At 42.1% G+C, this 16,015-nt stretch overlaps 2 protein-coding genes across 2 annotated transcripts; both read left to right on the forward strand.

Moving 5' to 3' along the window:
- The first annotated feature begins 1,760 nt into the window (after window positions 1-1,760).
- Window positions 1,761-7,594, forward strand: sbk3 (SH3 domain binding kinase family, member 3). Its single transcript, XM_083989700.1, has 4 exons — window positions 1,761-2,147; window positions 4,106-4,253; window positions 4,769-4,971; window positions 6,491-7,594. Exons 1-4 carry the CDS (start codon window positions 2,142-2,144, stop codon window positions 7,250-7,252), a joined length of 1,119 nt encoding a protein of 372 aa, XP_083845826.1. The 5' UTR covers window positions 1,761-2,141; the 3' UTR covers window positions 7,253-7,594.
- Window positions 7,595-12,874: 5,280 nt separating this feature from the next.
- mfap5 (microfibril associated protein 5) lies at window positions 12,875-15,997 on the forward strand. Its single transcript, XM_083988994.1, has 7 exons — window positions 12,875-12,931; window positions 13,987-14,061; window positions 14,173-14,205; window positions 14,357-14,392; window positions 14,514-14,601; window positions 15,336-15,409; window positions 15,502-15,997. Exons 2-7 carry the CDS (start codon window positions 14,019-14,021, stop codon window positions 15,612-15,614), a joined length of 387 nt encoding a protein of 128 aa, XP_083845120.1. The 5' UTR covers window positions 12,875-12,931; window positions 13,987-14,018; the 3' UTR covers window positions 15,615-15,997.
- The last annotated feature ends 18 nt before the right edge of the window (window positions 15,998-16,015 follow it).

The following is a 16,015-nucleotide window of genomic DNA, read 5'->3' on the forward strand; positions in this document are numbered from 1 at the left end:
TTACCCAGATGTTGTAATTTGTACCAGAAAATGTACCAGTTCCTATGATGTAAATTCTCTTGGACTCAATTGAGGTTTTTTTTTCATCATTTCTAAACTGTTTGTGTCAAAATCTCATCCTCTTGAAATCTGAGGCTTTTCTTTCATTACACCATCCTCACCGCACATATTTAAACTAAAAAACTGGAAACTGAAACTAATGTGACTTGCGCAACTTTAGCATTAATGACAAACAAATCTCTCCTTAACAAATATTATGCCACGTTTCTTAAATTTATCAAGAGAAAGAGAAAATGTTTTTACTAATCTCTCAGTTAAGATCATGTTTATTTATAATATGCAATTAACAGAGCTGGAAGAGAAAACCATCTCTTGTATAGCCTACGAAGAGACTATTTCCTTTTTTGTTGTGAAAAGCCCAAAGTAACCCAATAGCAAATGCATGTTATGTAACTTTCCAGTAACTGTCAGCAAAGATGTCCTGACTGTGTTGGTACTGCAAATGTGCAAGTACTATCAGAATTTACATGCATAGTGTCTACATTTTGTACAAGTCTGTCTGTGGTACACACTTGTACAGTATTTGTGAATGAAAGTGATTCTTTCTTGGCATCAACTCGTGCAAAGCGATGAGAGTTGTCCTTTGCCGGTGGAGTGGCAAAGCTGGTTGTCACAGCAGGGGCCAAAGGACCCTATGGTGCAAGCACAAACATGGAAATACATATTGGTTATTGACAGCCTCAGCATGACAGCAGTAGTAATCTGAGAGGTGACCAGCCGTTGTGATAGCAGCCTATGTTTGTGTTACATAACGCACAGACATGAAGCCAGTGGCAATAATAGTTCTGTAGTATAGTAGCATGGGAATTCTATCTGAGTGGACAGAAAGAGGAGGAGAGTGTTAAAGCCATAGGAGCTGGAGAGGCGGCCCGGTCTGCAGCTGGCAGCAAGAAGGAAACAGAGCTGGCATGAAGAGCGCACAAGTTCAGAATGAAGCTGTTTTGTAGGGCAAGCGTTCAGCTGTTAGCCATGTCAGTGTGTGATGATAGGCAGTAATATGCATTTGGAAGGAAATAAGGGGGGATTTTTAGAGTGGAAGAATGAGACATGGGGGGAAAATGTGATGAAAAGCAACAAATAAAAATCTTCATCAAGTTCTTCATCTATTCAAGAGACTGGATGATGTCACAGGGAGGTGAATTTAATATATTTCAAATTAAATTATTTTTTGCCTCCTGCAGAGGTAGACAAGAATGCAAGACATGACTGGAAGAAAGGACAATGATACTGGACAATAAAAAAGGTCCTGATGTAACACACTTAACTGCACCCCATAATCCCAACAAGACTCAGGGATCATGGGTGCAGCTTGTTGGCCTATTCCAATCATTCCTGCATACCTGTTGATTAAACGAGGAATCCTACACTGTAGGGGGAATTCACTGACTCAGACTGAGTGAGAGGGTGAGAAAGAGAGAGAGACATGGAAAGAGGAGGAGAGGGGTAGAGCGTGTGTGTGTGTGTGTGTGGGGGGGGGGTGTTTGGGCACAAAGTGAGTGGCAGCTGAGGAAAGGGAAGGCAGGAGTACGACGGGTTAATGTGGTCAAGCTGATTGACATATTGGAAATGGTGGGATAGTAAGACTGCTGTGTAGTGGAGGGAGGAGAGGGAGGGGTGCAGGAGCACACGGGGGTGGGGGGTCAGGGGATTGAAATACCTTGTAGCTGGTTCATGCGTATTTGCCAGCATAACAGGCAAGAGGCTGGGAGAGAGGGTTGGCACAAGAATAGGAAAAGAGAGAGAGAGAGAGAGAGAGAGAGAGAGAGAGAGAGTGAGAGTTTAGTGTGTGTGTCTCCTGGGGAGAGGCACACAGTCAATATCCAGGTCTCCAGTAAACATTTATGACCCTCCTCTATAAAGCTGCTGTGCTACTGCACGGACCCTCGGAGCAAAGGCAAAGTTATCAACCTCAATTCCAACTTAATTATCGGCCTAGGCAAGGACACACTGTAGATCTCCAGCACAAAACAGTAGCTAGTTGCACTGACAGCAGCTTGCAAGTTGTTGCAGTTTTTCTTTAGACGCTGAAAAGAGTCAAAGACAAAGACAAAGTGACCAGCGATCAACCAACTGAACAGAAAATGACAGTAAGTATTGCACTTTATTCCTGCGGAGGATCAACGCAGCAGCGAAGCTTTACACGCACACTAAAATTACAGTCTTATGTTAACTCATGCACAGAACGTTTTTACAATCTGCTGCACAATGAAACAAAAACAATAGCAACAATTGCAGCAATGATTTTCTATCTGTGCAAATGGTTGGGATAATATACCATGTTACAAATGTGACTATATGATGAGATGACATGCAGGCATGGCACTAATGCACCAGTAGCTTTTTTATTGTAAAATTTCTCTGAGGCTGCAAAGGCTTGGTTGATGAAAGGATTTTCAGCTTGTAACGTTGAGCAACTGCACGGGACTTCAAATCTGCTAATGATGTTAACTCCAACAGAGCCCTTATTAAAATCTCAGATCACTTTCTGCTCTATGCCAAAGGCCATTAACTAGTAAGGGTTATAATTAATAATCACCTCAGCTTTCAAGGACACTGAAAATGTTAGGATGCTTCCGATGCAACGAGTGTTTTGGATGCATGTGTGTGGTCATTTATGTGTTGCAGCCATTAAATCAAACCTTAAGTGTGACTGGGATAAAACCTCAAATGTAATAAATTATATTCATTTCATTTAGCATGAGTGGAATGTAGAGCACCGCAAGAATGTAATAATGAGATACACATAAGCCCTGTTAACAACGTTGTGAAAGAAACCCAACTGAGGTTTGAATTCAGAACTTTCACACTTTTGCTTGAGCTCAAAACTGTGAAAAGGCGCCAATAAATGTACACAGATATTATAATTCTGTATCTATAACATTCATATAACATTTTATCAATGTGGACACACAATTGTTAGGTATTTCCTGTAGAAATTCACGTCTTTTTGCCTTTGGTAAACTGAAAAGGTGACCTTATGGCCACATGAACTGGAGCCTATTGGTACAGCTATAGAATAACATCAGTGTTTACAAAACTGATCAACTCAACATCAACTACAGCTGTCTTGGTCGCTGGCCGAAACCTGCAGCCTTATTTTTGGCTGCACATCACATCCATTATTTGTCAAGCAGCAACGCATAACTGAGATCCATCCATTTTCTGAACTTCTGGAATGACATTGCTGAGATTATACTCATGAATAAATCTTGAGTGTCATCTGGCACCATTTGATATGTTATCACCAAAAGAGATTTATTAGAGATAGGAAAATGTCAAACCAGAAAATTTGATTGATATCAGTGCAATAGCCACAAGTGGAGTTACAGGTGTTTATAAGACGGTAACACAAGTAATCTTATCAAAATTAAAAACAGTTTCCCACCAAGCTCAGTTACACAACGTAAAGTCAAAATTAAAAATAGGTTATCCTCCTGAAATCACATCATCTTTTGTGTTAAGCTGTATGTCGTAATGGTTCACAACCTTCCTAATTTGCTTGGGTATGTGGCGAGGGGGGGATCTACTTCAAAGGAAGCCACCGTATGTGACTTCACAAAAGAGAGAATGACAGTGGAAACTGAATGACAGCGCCAAGTGGTCTGATCATGCCAATAAGACATCACCTTGACATCTGGAGTTAGTCCTGTCGATGGGACAATGGAGATCAAGGCAGATCAGCAGAAAGCAGTAACACGACGCAGTATGTTCCACTGACTCCTGCTCAGATGGAACAAGCTCCTTTCGGCCCCCGAGTTGGGGTGTGTGAGCAAAGAAGTGAATGAACGGAAAAAAATATTATTGCAACTAATGAGACATATGAGATTTAAAGTTGCGAGATCCTCATTGTGCAATGAGCCGTGTCACAGGTTTAGGTGGCACATCAGTATGTGGAGCCTTAGATTCTGATTCAGCCTGCGAAGCTATTTATCATCAGCATCAACACGCTGCTTGAGCAGTAGATCTCCTTCCTCTTGACGCCACGGAACCAATCATCGTATGTGGACACTGAACGTGGACTCTTGTGCGTTCTTGTGCTCTTTAGGCGACAGCAACTCAGGAACTTGATGAGTTATGTTTCCTGTCGGCGCAGTCCATGCCCACTCTGAAAGTATCCCAACACTTCAAGATGGTCAAGCTCTTGGGAGAGGGATCCTACGGAAAGGTCATGCTGGCCGTTCACAAAAAGCGAGGTGAGTGTGTGACTCAAGGTCAAAGGTCATGTCAGCCTTTTATATCTTAATTCAAACAGTGTAAGGGTGTGTGAGATGTCATCTCAAACTTCCTATTGTCTGTATATTTGATTATGAGTCCTGATTACACTTTCGACCTCCCACCACCTAATGTAAAGCAGAAGCAATTACATAACTCCGCAGCAGCACATATATCCCAGGCTCATGTTTCTTTCTGATGAAGAAACTAGCCATGTTATGTGTGGCCATCGCTGCAGGAAGGTGAGGACAGATCTGTCTTTTGATAGTCTTCACTTAACCTTTTGCGCCTCTGTTGCTGTAATGAAGTGCTTCAGTAGATTCTTTGGGATAGAGTTGCTGCAAGTGGGGTGCAGCCGTGAAACGAAATAGCCCCAAAGGGGAAGTTAAATCTGTTCACAGTGTCAATGATGGACAACACTCACATTCTATCACTGGTGGCAGTTTTCTTTATATTATTACATTCACCACGTTTCATCTTGCTTCATTCCTCCCAGGAACTCCTATGGCTCTGAAGTTCTTCCCTCGTCAGTCCACCTCCCTCTCCTCTTTCCTGCGTGAATACAATCTTTCTCTTTCCTACTGCACTCATCCTTCTCTCACTCGGGCTCTTGGCATCTTCTTTTCCACACCGACCTACTATGTGTTTGCCCAGCAAGCCGGACTGTACGGTGACCTCTACAGTGTAATAGTGTCAGAGGTCAGTTTGGCTGATTTTACAGCATGAAGTGTGAAGTGTTGGTGCTCTCTTCTTCTTCTGCTTGCATGACTGTTAAATTTTTACATTGCATTACAGCTCTGTCTCACAGAAATAACATTTATATCCTACTAATAAACATCTGCAGAAGTGTTATGTGAAAAACATTACCACCATCCACATGATTGCTTCTATCAAGATGATGCAAAAATGTTGTTAGATAGTTTCTTGCAAGCTGATATGAATATTGGTAATAAACACTTCTGCAAAATATGTAATGAGAATCCATTTCATTAGTGATTTTATGTCTGAGAAAGAACCACTCACTCTGTCATCATTTAAAGGTCCAGTGTGTCAAATGGGGGGAAAACTGTGATAGCTAGCATTCAGATTCTAGTTTGCAGCACTCATTCGCTCGTGCTCACCCCTCCCGTCGGCAAAGTGACGGTGGCCTCCAAGGTCAAAAAAACTTGTTTACCACGACTGGGACGTCTTGAGTATTTAGCGATGAGGTGAAGATCTAAACCATTTTACGATATGCCTGCTGTTTCCTACGCTCTCTAAAGCAAGACAATATAAAATAATTATCATAAGGCTACGAAAATCAAACACATTTTATTTTATAGCAATTATATACAAATAAATTCATGGGTAATACATTTAGATTTTGCCAATAAACCTTGCCACATTGGACCTTTAACCAAAACCACAATCTTTCTACTGGTACATTTATCGATACATATCGTACATTTACCTTTAATTGTCGGTGCAAGCTGTTTTTAGATTGGTGGAGCAGAGACGCCAGCTGCTCAGCTAAAGCAATGGGAGGCACTCGGTATTTGCATGTTTCCCTCATCAAACTAAATACACAATCCAACAACTCCAAAACACATTCGTGAACAAGTTGTGACCTGCAGATTCGCCACGCTATGAAATAATAACGTATAGGTGAAAATACTGCGTGCTCTCTGCCCCGCTGATCTGAAAATAGCTTGCACCGACAGGGTAATGAACCTACTCCTAAGACTATAGGGATTATGGCAATAGGCGAATTTGCCAAAATGTTGAAATATCCCTTTAAGAAAACAATGTTTGAGCTTGACAGACCAATTTAAATCAAATGCAACTCTGCACAAGGGTCACTGAGTGTCTGCAGTTATGGAAAATGTAACTGCTGACCCACTACTTTTGAGCTTTTATTTCTGTCAGCAGAAACTTGGGATGTGCTTGATAACGCCTTCCAGTTCACCCCCTTCTGTGTTAGTGCCACTGCCAGTAACATAAGAGAGTGCTGATAAGAGTAAGGGCACCCTGCTCTCATTGAATGAAGAGGGAGTACATGAAGCAAAGCAGGGATTTCCAAGAGCATCATGAACCACTTTGATGACGCAGAGTTTGTTTGCCCTTGCGCCAACAATGCAGGGCACTCCATCTCATTGCCTTTTTTTTGTTGGTCTGAACTGAAAGCTGTGCAAAGTTAAAGGGAGTATCTTTTCTGATCTGGGCTATCTCTCTGCTGTAGGTTGGAGTGGATGAAGAGCGGATCCAGAGGGTGATGGCCCAGCTGAGTGGTGCTGTTACACACCTCCACTCCCTGGGCTTCGTCCACCGTGACATCAAACCTGAGAATATCTTCCTGTGTGACAGTTCCTGTCGCTGGGTCAAACTGGGCGACTTCGGCCTCGCCCGGGCCATCGGCTCCACTGTCCGAGCCGTCTGGTACGATTCTCCATTCTGTACTCCCGAAGTGGAGCCGGCCAAGGAGGCAGAGAAGGAGATGAAGAGGAGGCTGAGTGAGGGGACTGAAGATGAGATGGAGGACATCTGGATAACAGTGGAGCCCAGCATTGACAGCTGGGCCCTTGGCGTACTCGTCTACTGCCTTCTGACTGGATGCTTCCCCTGGGAGGAGAGCACCCATGATGACCGTGGTTACTGTAGATTCAAGGAGTGGTTTAACCGTGAGATGGAAAAGGAGGAGAAGATCAGCGAGGAGGACATTTACACAATCATGGAGGAAAACCAAAGGGACAACCCTCCTCCTTCACAGTTTCATGGCCTCAGCCCTCTTGTGATGACTCTTTTGAAGGAGCTGCTCCACCCCGACCCCAAACAGCGAGGAAGCCCGGAGGAGATCCTGAGCTACCTCGGAGGACCGTGGCTGATGGAGACGGAGAGAGAGCAGAAGAGGAAAGCAGAGGAGGCAGAGAGGGAAGCCAGAAAACTGAGAGAGGGAGGAGGGGTGGAGGAAGAGCTGGTGAGGGAGGGAAGAGGGGAGAGATAAACTTCATCTTTTTGAAATTGTTTCAAGACAGATTGTTAATGAATAAATGAAGATTGCTGCAATACATTGTATGTAAATATACTAGATTTTACTCCCATGCAAATGTACTATACACTATAAGGTGCTGTATATTTCATATTTTTTATAAATGTCCTCACTGAAGTTACCACTTCCACTGTTGCATATATATTCCAGTATGTGTGTATCTGTATATACAGTATGTGTGTCTCAATGAGACGAGACTATAGATAATACGAGTAAGCTATGTTGCCTGAGACCTAGAGATGTATCATAATGGCTATAAAATCTGTTTTGAAATTGTCGTTTAAATAAAGTCTGAACTCTTGTGTTTACAAAAGTCTCTTGTGACACCCCCCCCCCCCCACACACACACACACATCCTTGTGATGCTATCTTTGTGAGGACACTCATTGACATAATGTTTTTCCCTAGCCCCTTACCCTAACCTTAACCATCCAAAACAAATGCCTAACCTTAACCATTACTCTTAACCTAACTTAAACCTAATTATTACCTAAAGTCGTTTAGCCTGCCTATCTGCCCTCTCTACGGCTGTCCTTTCAATTACAGTAAAGGCATAAAAGCCAACAACAAACAAACAAACAAACAAACAAAAAACAACAACATCAGTTTATCTGATGCATCTTCATAGCCCTAAACTAATAAATGTATTTAATAATAAATATAAAACCTTGAAAACCTTGTGACCTAATGAATGGAACACATCATAACAAAAAAAGCATCAAATAAAAAGCCACGCATTGAATGCGGTCTCACACAGTGAGATGGATGTTGTACATCGTGTTCCCATCTAACATGGCTGGATGACTGTGTTTAGTCAACATTTTAATTAATATGGAAGAACACCAACGAACGTTTGGCCCCTTTCCTGGAAGAACAGTGAGCTGCCAAGAAATATTTGTGAAAAACTGAGGATGTATCAACAGGATGTCTTACCTCAAAACCAGAAAACCATGTTTAGCCTTAATTACTGGTTTTACAAATTAATACACAAATAATTATGTATGAATGATCCTTTTAAGGCTTTATAGAGAAGTTCACCTATGGAAAGAAGGGACATCTTTGACGTGGTGAAGCAACAGGTGCTGCAGAACAGAAGAAGCACATCTAAAATTGGACTGAACAATACAAGCTGATAGTGATACCAGCGTGATCGTCGTCCAACTCTGCCTGATGAAAACCTACTGCATACTACCTGCAGCGGACCACACGTGACACTCATCCCCATTTCCTGCCTGCATGATTCTGAAGCTAAAGGACCTGCATTTTATATTGCACTGTAGACTACTTAGTATTTGTGATTGACTGACGTGTTGACAGTAGAACAAACCTCATGTGATATCTGCACACATCGCAGGTCGACCTCTGCGCTGTCCACGTGGACGCTTGTCCTACATCTGTCACAGAGGACGGTTACTGGATGAAAAATCACCTGCATTCCTGGTAGGGTGCTCCCAGTACTCCTGATGGTGACTTTGTATTAAGTTTCCCCCTTCTCAATCATGCTATGTTAGCAAATGTGTATCAGTTAAAAATTCAAAGAACCTGACACCACTTTAATTGCAAAAATTAACTTTGCAACACATGGGATTCAGGCTCAGTTCCTCTATCACGTTAAAACATTTACTTTGCAGCATGCACAATATTTGTGTTTCATTTTGGAGTGGATCCCTGTTGGTAGCGAGCTGCTAATGTGCAGTGCGACTGTATAAGTCAGCCTCGCCTGTGCTAACCCCTGCTAAGGGCCACTCCAGATGGATTTATAAATAGACCCCAAGTCCATCTATTTACACACCATGCACATCATCACCTCTCACTGACTATCTGCAGTCCACAGCCCTCCAAATGCAAAAGCCAGGCTGCCTTGGCGCCCACAGGCCTGTAACAGCACAATCTGATGGAACACTGTGACCCACCTCGCTGTTTACTCCCTCCTCTCCTCTCTTTCTTTTTTTTCATCTTGGAACCTCTCACTGATAACTTTTCCCTTTTACCTGTCTTGCCACTTGGGACTCATCGTTTCTTTTCATCTTTGCTTTTGTAGTCACATCTACTTTGTGCACCCTCACTATCTGGACCTGTTTCTTCTCAGGCCACTGCCACCACAGACCACGAAAGGCCACCAGCCTTCATTAACTGTGTTGTGTTAAAACACTTGATATCTCCCTTAGAAACAGCCATTTGAGATGTTTTCTGGGAAACAGAGGCACAAGGCTCATGTGACATTCAGTTGGGGAGTTAATGGAGGCGTACAAGCTGACAAATGGAAACACATGGCGCGGACCACAGAGACAATAGAGTGCCAACACAAAGATGCTGGTCGAGGTGCAAATCTACTGGAGGTCCATCAGGACAGATAGCAGGGATGATGAAAACAGGAGAATCAAGGACACCTACACAGTGCTGCTTGTCCTTACATGGTATATCTGAACATGTGCAATGTCAGCGTGGTGCAGTGTCTTTTACTTTCAGTCAAGAAAGTATTTCCAAGTTAGGACAGGGCTCTAAAACACTCATGAGGACCACAGACACCTGTTCTAATCAAGAAACCCAAGACGCTTTGAGTTAGATTTATAATGTCAGCAAGATTCAAATTTCATGCTACCAGATTTTAATAAAGCCTTTGGCATAAATTTTCAAACTTTTTAATGTTCCCATGTCTGTTAGCGTTTTATGATCTTATATCTAATGTCACAATCTTAAGACGACAGTTTTTAGTGTTCTGGAAAATCAATGTTATGGTAGACAGAGGATACAGTGATCACCAAATGGAAAACAACATTAATTGAAACTGATCTTTAGACAGTTAGCTGATAAAAAAAAAAAACATCACATGTCATGTGAGCGATAACTGCAAAAGCAGACACCGATATGAGAGACAGATTAATGGCCTGAGTGGAACAAATATGGCCAAATATCTGAAATGTATCTCCAGGAGGACGCCAACCACTTACCCCATGGCCTAATATTTCCTCTACACCCTCAAATTCATCCAGGTTGCAGGTTAAGCTACTTTAACTGCTTAAACAGGTCAACGTGAAAGAGGCTTGTATTATTCGAGAACCACCAATGAGCGACACTGGATCTGGTTTAGACAGCCCATATGTCAAGAGGGAGCATTTACTAAGATTTTCAAGTGAGATTTCAGTCGGATTCTGGGTGTGTGTTTGTTCTCATGCATATAAAAAACAGCAGAACATGAAAAATGTATCAGCTGGCTGAATTGCAGCGAGGTAGAGTGAGGGAGGGGCATGCTTGGGTGAAAAGGAGGTCACGGAGAGAGACAGTATACACTGCACAGTTGGCATGCCCCGTGCAGTGCCTTCCAACTAATAAACAAGTTGCGAGATTATCATGTGTTTACTATCTGGCATGATTTCCTTAACGTTCTGCGTTTCTTTCAGTCTCCCCATACACCTGCCTCTTTTACTCCTCCTGTTTTTCTTTCTCTCTTTATCTCTGCTCCTCTCGTGTCTACTTTCCCCTCATGCCTGAGCTGCGTGGCCGGAGTGGCAGGTTGATATGTTCACAGGATTGATCGTCCATCTTGGCTTCTCTCCATTTCTCTTTTGCTTACCCTGCCTCCATCTGTCAAGCTGTCATCAGCCTCGCCTAGTCGACCTTGTTAGGGCCACCCCACAGACACTGGCTCCGAGGCAGTGTAACCCCGATATGTCAGAGGGGATGATGAGTGTCTCCCTCTTGAACCGACTAGGCCTATGGTGGCCTAGTCGGTTCAAGAGCTTGAAGAGTCTGTGACTTCAAGGGAATGTGTGGTAATATTTATATTAGTCAGATCCATGGAGGCCGATGTAGAGTCAAGTTTCCCTCCCAATGCAGCTATAACGATCCCAATGAAGTGCATCTTTTCAACACAAAGAGCCAAGGGTCAGGAGCTATGGCCTTGATCACCACCTGGGATGTGAATAATTGTGCACAGCAGATGATAAATGTTCAGCTGTATATGTTTGTGTGACTCATACAGATGAATACGATGAAGTTCTTCTGTTGCAAGTAATTGTGCCACATCCAGTTCTAGTCTTTTGGGGAGCTAGACACTTCTGTGTCCATCAAATGACAAAGGAGAGCAGAGGAGATAAGGAGAGTTTAAGTTTCTTGTGGTTTGCACCTTCTTTGTGGTGTAGTTAGTAAAGATGCTAATCACACAAATGCTCTACAATGTGACAACAGGTTCCTCAAATACACTTCATTCTTTTTGACCAATGTTTTACCACTTCCTCTCCATGTGTATCTGTTAGTCTGTATTTGATATAATATAATATAATATAATATAATATAATATAATATAATATAATATAATATAATATAATATAATATAATATAATATAATATAATATAATATAATATAATGAATTAAAAAATGTTTAGTGTGTTTTCTTATAAATAAATTATTTATTTGCAAAGAAATTTTGCTAATTTTTCTCTTGATTCACTATGTGATTGATGAACTCATCATTGCCGCAACAAATGAAAGAAGCTATGGCTCCTGTGGAGAATTTAATCATACATGCTAAGGATGTGTAGCACATAACTTAGGGGGCTGGAGCACATGTTTATAGCACTGGACTGTCATTACTGCTGCAGAGTGAGCTGGGCTGGAGTGGTATTTTCCTGGCCTAAAGTTAGTCACCTGTGTCTAACTCAGACGAGTCTGAGAGCAAATAATAGCCCATTCACTTAACTGATACAACTGACTGGTCTCTGAATACACTAACTCTGTTCGAGTTAGTATCTGTTTGGGACAGGTATCAAATTCATACTCAAATTTAAATGGAAATTTCATTTTAATGGAGATTTAAAAAACAATGTCACCGGATGTAGATGTGTTGGATGCATACCCAAATACAGAAAAAGGACCTTATGTAATATAATTTATATATAGATGCAAAACAGTTACATACAGTATTTACAGTAAATACATATTAGTGTGTGTCAAACTCATTCAGTCCCTCATTCTCTGTGTGCACTGCTCCACCTGCTGGTTGTGTAAAGTGAGTGTAAAGGCCAAATTGGAGGCCCACTGTTGAGCAGTTGGATGCCTCAGTTAATTTGTGTCCTGCAGCTGCACACTTAATTTCTTTTACTGAAAATGGACAAATATAAACACTGTCATAACAATGGTAAATCATTCAGACAATATAACAGAACGCCTCTGATCTGAAATTCAATACTACTTTAATGTAAACACATTACCATCTATTGCACATTAGTCCTCTGCCACTGGTGTGCCCATAATGATGTAATGTAGCCTTTTAACGAACAAAAACAACTGCCCTACTTTTCTTTGTGGATGATGACAGTCTCTCTACACAATGTTTTGTTTGGTGATGAGACACCAAGAGACACATAAATACAAGACACTGGAATTGCCTAAGTGTCTTATAAAATGATTAACAAACATGACCATAAAAAGGTGTGTGGGACATCAGATTACATCTGCATGCTAATTTTTTTTACCAGATTGGGGCAAAAAAAAAAAGTGAAATGCTAAAAAATGATGATCGGAGGAAAGACTGAGGGAGGCGGAGGAGGGAGGAGGAGAAGAGGGAAGGAGGGGAAAGAGGAGAAGACAAAAGATTCATAAAACTAAAGCAGTTGTGGACGACAGCAAAAGTTGTGAGTACGAGTTAATTATGCTTCTTTTTCACCTGATTTCTGACACATACTGTAGGAAATGCACACAGGCACATCATACAGATGAAAGGTAGCTCACATCCAGAGATATTAATGGAAGCATATCTACTGCAGATTAGATATAAACACGAGGAAATCTGAGAGTGAATGCTTGGCTGATTATGTGATTACACTGCAGAGTTTAAGTTTTTTGGTCGGTGATGTGCGGTTGCATGCAGAGTTCAGCAAGTTCATGCAGTGGAAAACATGTCACTCTCACAAACAAATCAACAGAGGCATGCACCGGGCTAAACCAGGACAATCCAGGGTTTCATTTTCAGTGATTGCGAATGTGTGACTGTGGGATTATCGCTGCAGAAAAGACACGACTTGAGACAAAAAAAAAAGTGTCCCGCTCAGATTGGCAGGTGGTGATCGTAGACTTGGAAAGCTGCAAAGTTTTCTATGAAAAGAAATCTGGGGAAGAATGTAAGACTGTAACCGGGGAGGGGTGGAGGGGTGCTGCTCGAATAGGGCACAAAAAACACATTCTTTTGCGAGAACTCACATCTTGGACTCCAAAGTTACACTGACACATCACAAGAGGAATGATGCAGGGCGGGTGAGGAGAGAGGGAAGAAGAGAGAAAGAGAGAGAGAGAGAGGGGGACTCGGGGAAAGAGGAAAAACATTTTTCAGAAGCAGAAAGTAAAACTTTTCTTTAGTGGCTCCACTACTACTTCATATGGCTGTTTGCATGCAGTCCAATAATTACCAGAATGTACTGCGAAACACATTAGACCACAGTAAAAATGACATCAGGCACTCTTCTATAACGATGACAACTTGTCTGTTACCCAAAACATAGCACTGCCTCTCTGTGTTTTTAGCTGGAGCAAAAACCGTGGGGAAAACATTACGGAGACCTGGAATGTTGGGAGCATTTATATGCAGGGGGATTAAAGGAAACATAAACAGCACAAAAATTTTCAGAGAGGATATTGAACAGTTCCACTCTGTGAAATCATCCTGACTCTTTTCCTCTTTGGTTTCCTCCAGCTCGTAAAGCATACCCCTTACAAGTTGAAGGAATGGGCAGTCTTCCAGTGGTCCTGCTCCTCTGCAGTTTCCACGGTAACGCTGCCAAACAGAACACACAAATCATCTTGTTTAATTACGGTTGAGTCGTTGTGTGTTTGTTTTTATGCTGCGAAACACTCCCCTCATGTGGTTTCTGTTCCACAGTGCTCACAGCTGTGGTCCGAGCCCAGGAGTCTGGTAATGCTCCTCTCCTTTTAAGTCACACTTCAGAACACGGCGAGTTGTGTTGTGCGTGACATCTGTCAGTCTGTGTTGTAGGTCACTGACGGGGGTCGCCAGTCAGATGTTCTCCCAATCTGATCCCGTCATTTCTGTCATGTGTTTCTAGAGACCGCTGGACCAACTTCAAGCCCCTTGCCATCCAGTGAGTGTGACAGCACTTCAAAGACCTTTTAAGCACAAATTACTTGTGATTCTTTAAGTTGTGACGTGCTTCATCTTGTTGCTGTTTCACTGCGGCGTGTGCGACTCTCCTGTCTCTTCAGACTGTAGGGAGGAGATGTATCCCTGCACCAGGATGTACTCGGTTCACAGGCCCATCAAGAGGTGTATTGGTAATCTGTGTTTCTACAGGTGATTTCTTAGATCATTTTTCTTAAGTAAATGCAGCAGAACAGTAAAACATTGTCGGCATACTGTATTACACCCATTGTATTTACATTCAGGTATATAAATATGATGTCAAAAAAGATGCATTAATCACTGTTTATAACTGTGTATGCACAGGGCCGTTGTATAGGGGGAAAAGGTGATGATAATTCTAGGGGCCCAGCGCCCAGTAGGGCCCACAAAAAAACCCAGTAGTCTAATCTTTGTATGACTGAATTATTCTGCATAAGACCCTGACTAATACTCATAGTAATGCTGCATTAGCATCAAAACAAAGTAGGCTAAATAAAAAATGATAATACATACGTAGTCTAAGAAAAAAGTGGAAAAGTCAGGGGCCCACTTTAGTATTCTTTCAGGGGCCCCAGAATTCCTAGCAACGGCCCTGTGTATGCAGCATGTTTCATATTGTCTGCTTTATGTATTGCTATTGCTCTAAAAACCTCATCCTGTTTTGTATAAAAGATTTACAAATGATCTACAGACATGGAGTTTATAGAAATGGAAATATTTTGATTGCAAGTACCCAAAAATTTCAATTATTTAAAGTGCTTGTGTGGATGTGCTTTTTTTTTTGTGTGTGTGTGTGTGTGTGTGAATGTGCTTGATCACATTCAACTGCTGGCAAAGCTCAGCGTGAGGTTTTAGTTACATGAGGACAGACACAGCTCTAACACTTTATCCGGTATCTGACACAGTCTCCCTCGTGTCTACGTGATCAACAAAGAGATCTGCATGAGGACCGTGTGCCAACAGGATGAGTATCTGAAAGGTGAGGCAGACCACACGTGTTAACAAGCACCTAGATGTCCCGGTACATGATCATACACTTGAAGAAATCTGTCTGTCTCTTGCTGTCTACAGCTGAGCTGTGCCGAGAGTTGTCTGGGTGGCCCAGACGTTTTGAGAGGTCAACTAATAGGAAACGCTGTCGCAGTCGTCGTAGCAACCCCAAAACCTGGGCAAACAAGGCCTGATGGGCCCAGGATGGCGACGTGACCACCGGTGAGGATGGAGCCCCTTAGAGACACAAAACCAGGGGCGTTGTCATAAAAACAGCCCATAACACCATAAATCCAGTGCTCAACACCTGGGGGTCTTTTTTTTCTGACACACACACACAAACACACAAGTGTGTGCTGAGTCATATCTATGTTTATGTACTAGTCTTTTAATTGTGTGTGAATATTGCAGGTGTGCTCATTTCATCTGTGTGTTGTTGGACACAGATCATGTCTTCCATGGTTTACGACCCATTTAAGGTACTGTAGTAATGGGCCTATAGCAGCACTGAGTCATTTTGACATACAAAGACCCACTCTTATGGATTATATAAGGTACTAATAGACAATCCAGTATTATGTGCACTATTATATCC

The sequence above is a fragment of the Trachurus trachurus genome (assembly GCF_905171665.1).
Source record: "Trachurus trachurus genome assembly, chromosome: 16".
Classification (NCBI taxonomy): Eukaryota; Metazoa; Chordata; class Actinopteri; order Carangiformes; family Carangidae; genus Trachurus; species Trachurus trachurus.

Excerpts from the sequence above, each read along its gene's own strand:
- mfap5 (XM_083988994.1), top strand. The coding sequence starts at position 14,019 with ATGGGCAGTCTTCCAGTGGTCCTGCTCCTCTGCAGTTTCCACG. Across the intron at positions 14,206-14,356 it reads GGTCCGAGCCCAGGAGTCTG|AGACCGCTGGACCAACTTCA; the intron begins GTAATGCTCCTC and ends ATGTGTTTCTAG. Across the intron at positions 14,393-14,513 it reads TTCAAGCCCCTTGCCATCCA|ACTGTAGGGAGGAGATGTAT; the intron begins GTGAGTGTGACA and ends CTGTCTCTTCAG.
- sbk3 (XM_083989700.1), top strand. Across the intron at positions 4,254-4,768 it reads GGCCGTTCACAAAAAGCGAG|GAACTCCTATGGCTCTGAAG; the intron begins GTGAGTGTGTGA and ends CATTCCTCCCAG. Across the intron at positions 4,972-6,490 it reads ACAGTGTAATAGTGTCAGAG|GTTGGAGTGGATGAAGAGCG; the intron begins GTCAGTTTGGCT and ends TCTCTGCTGTAG.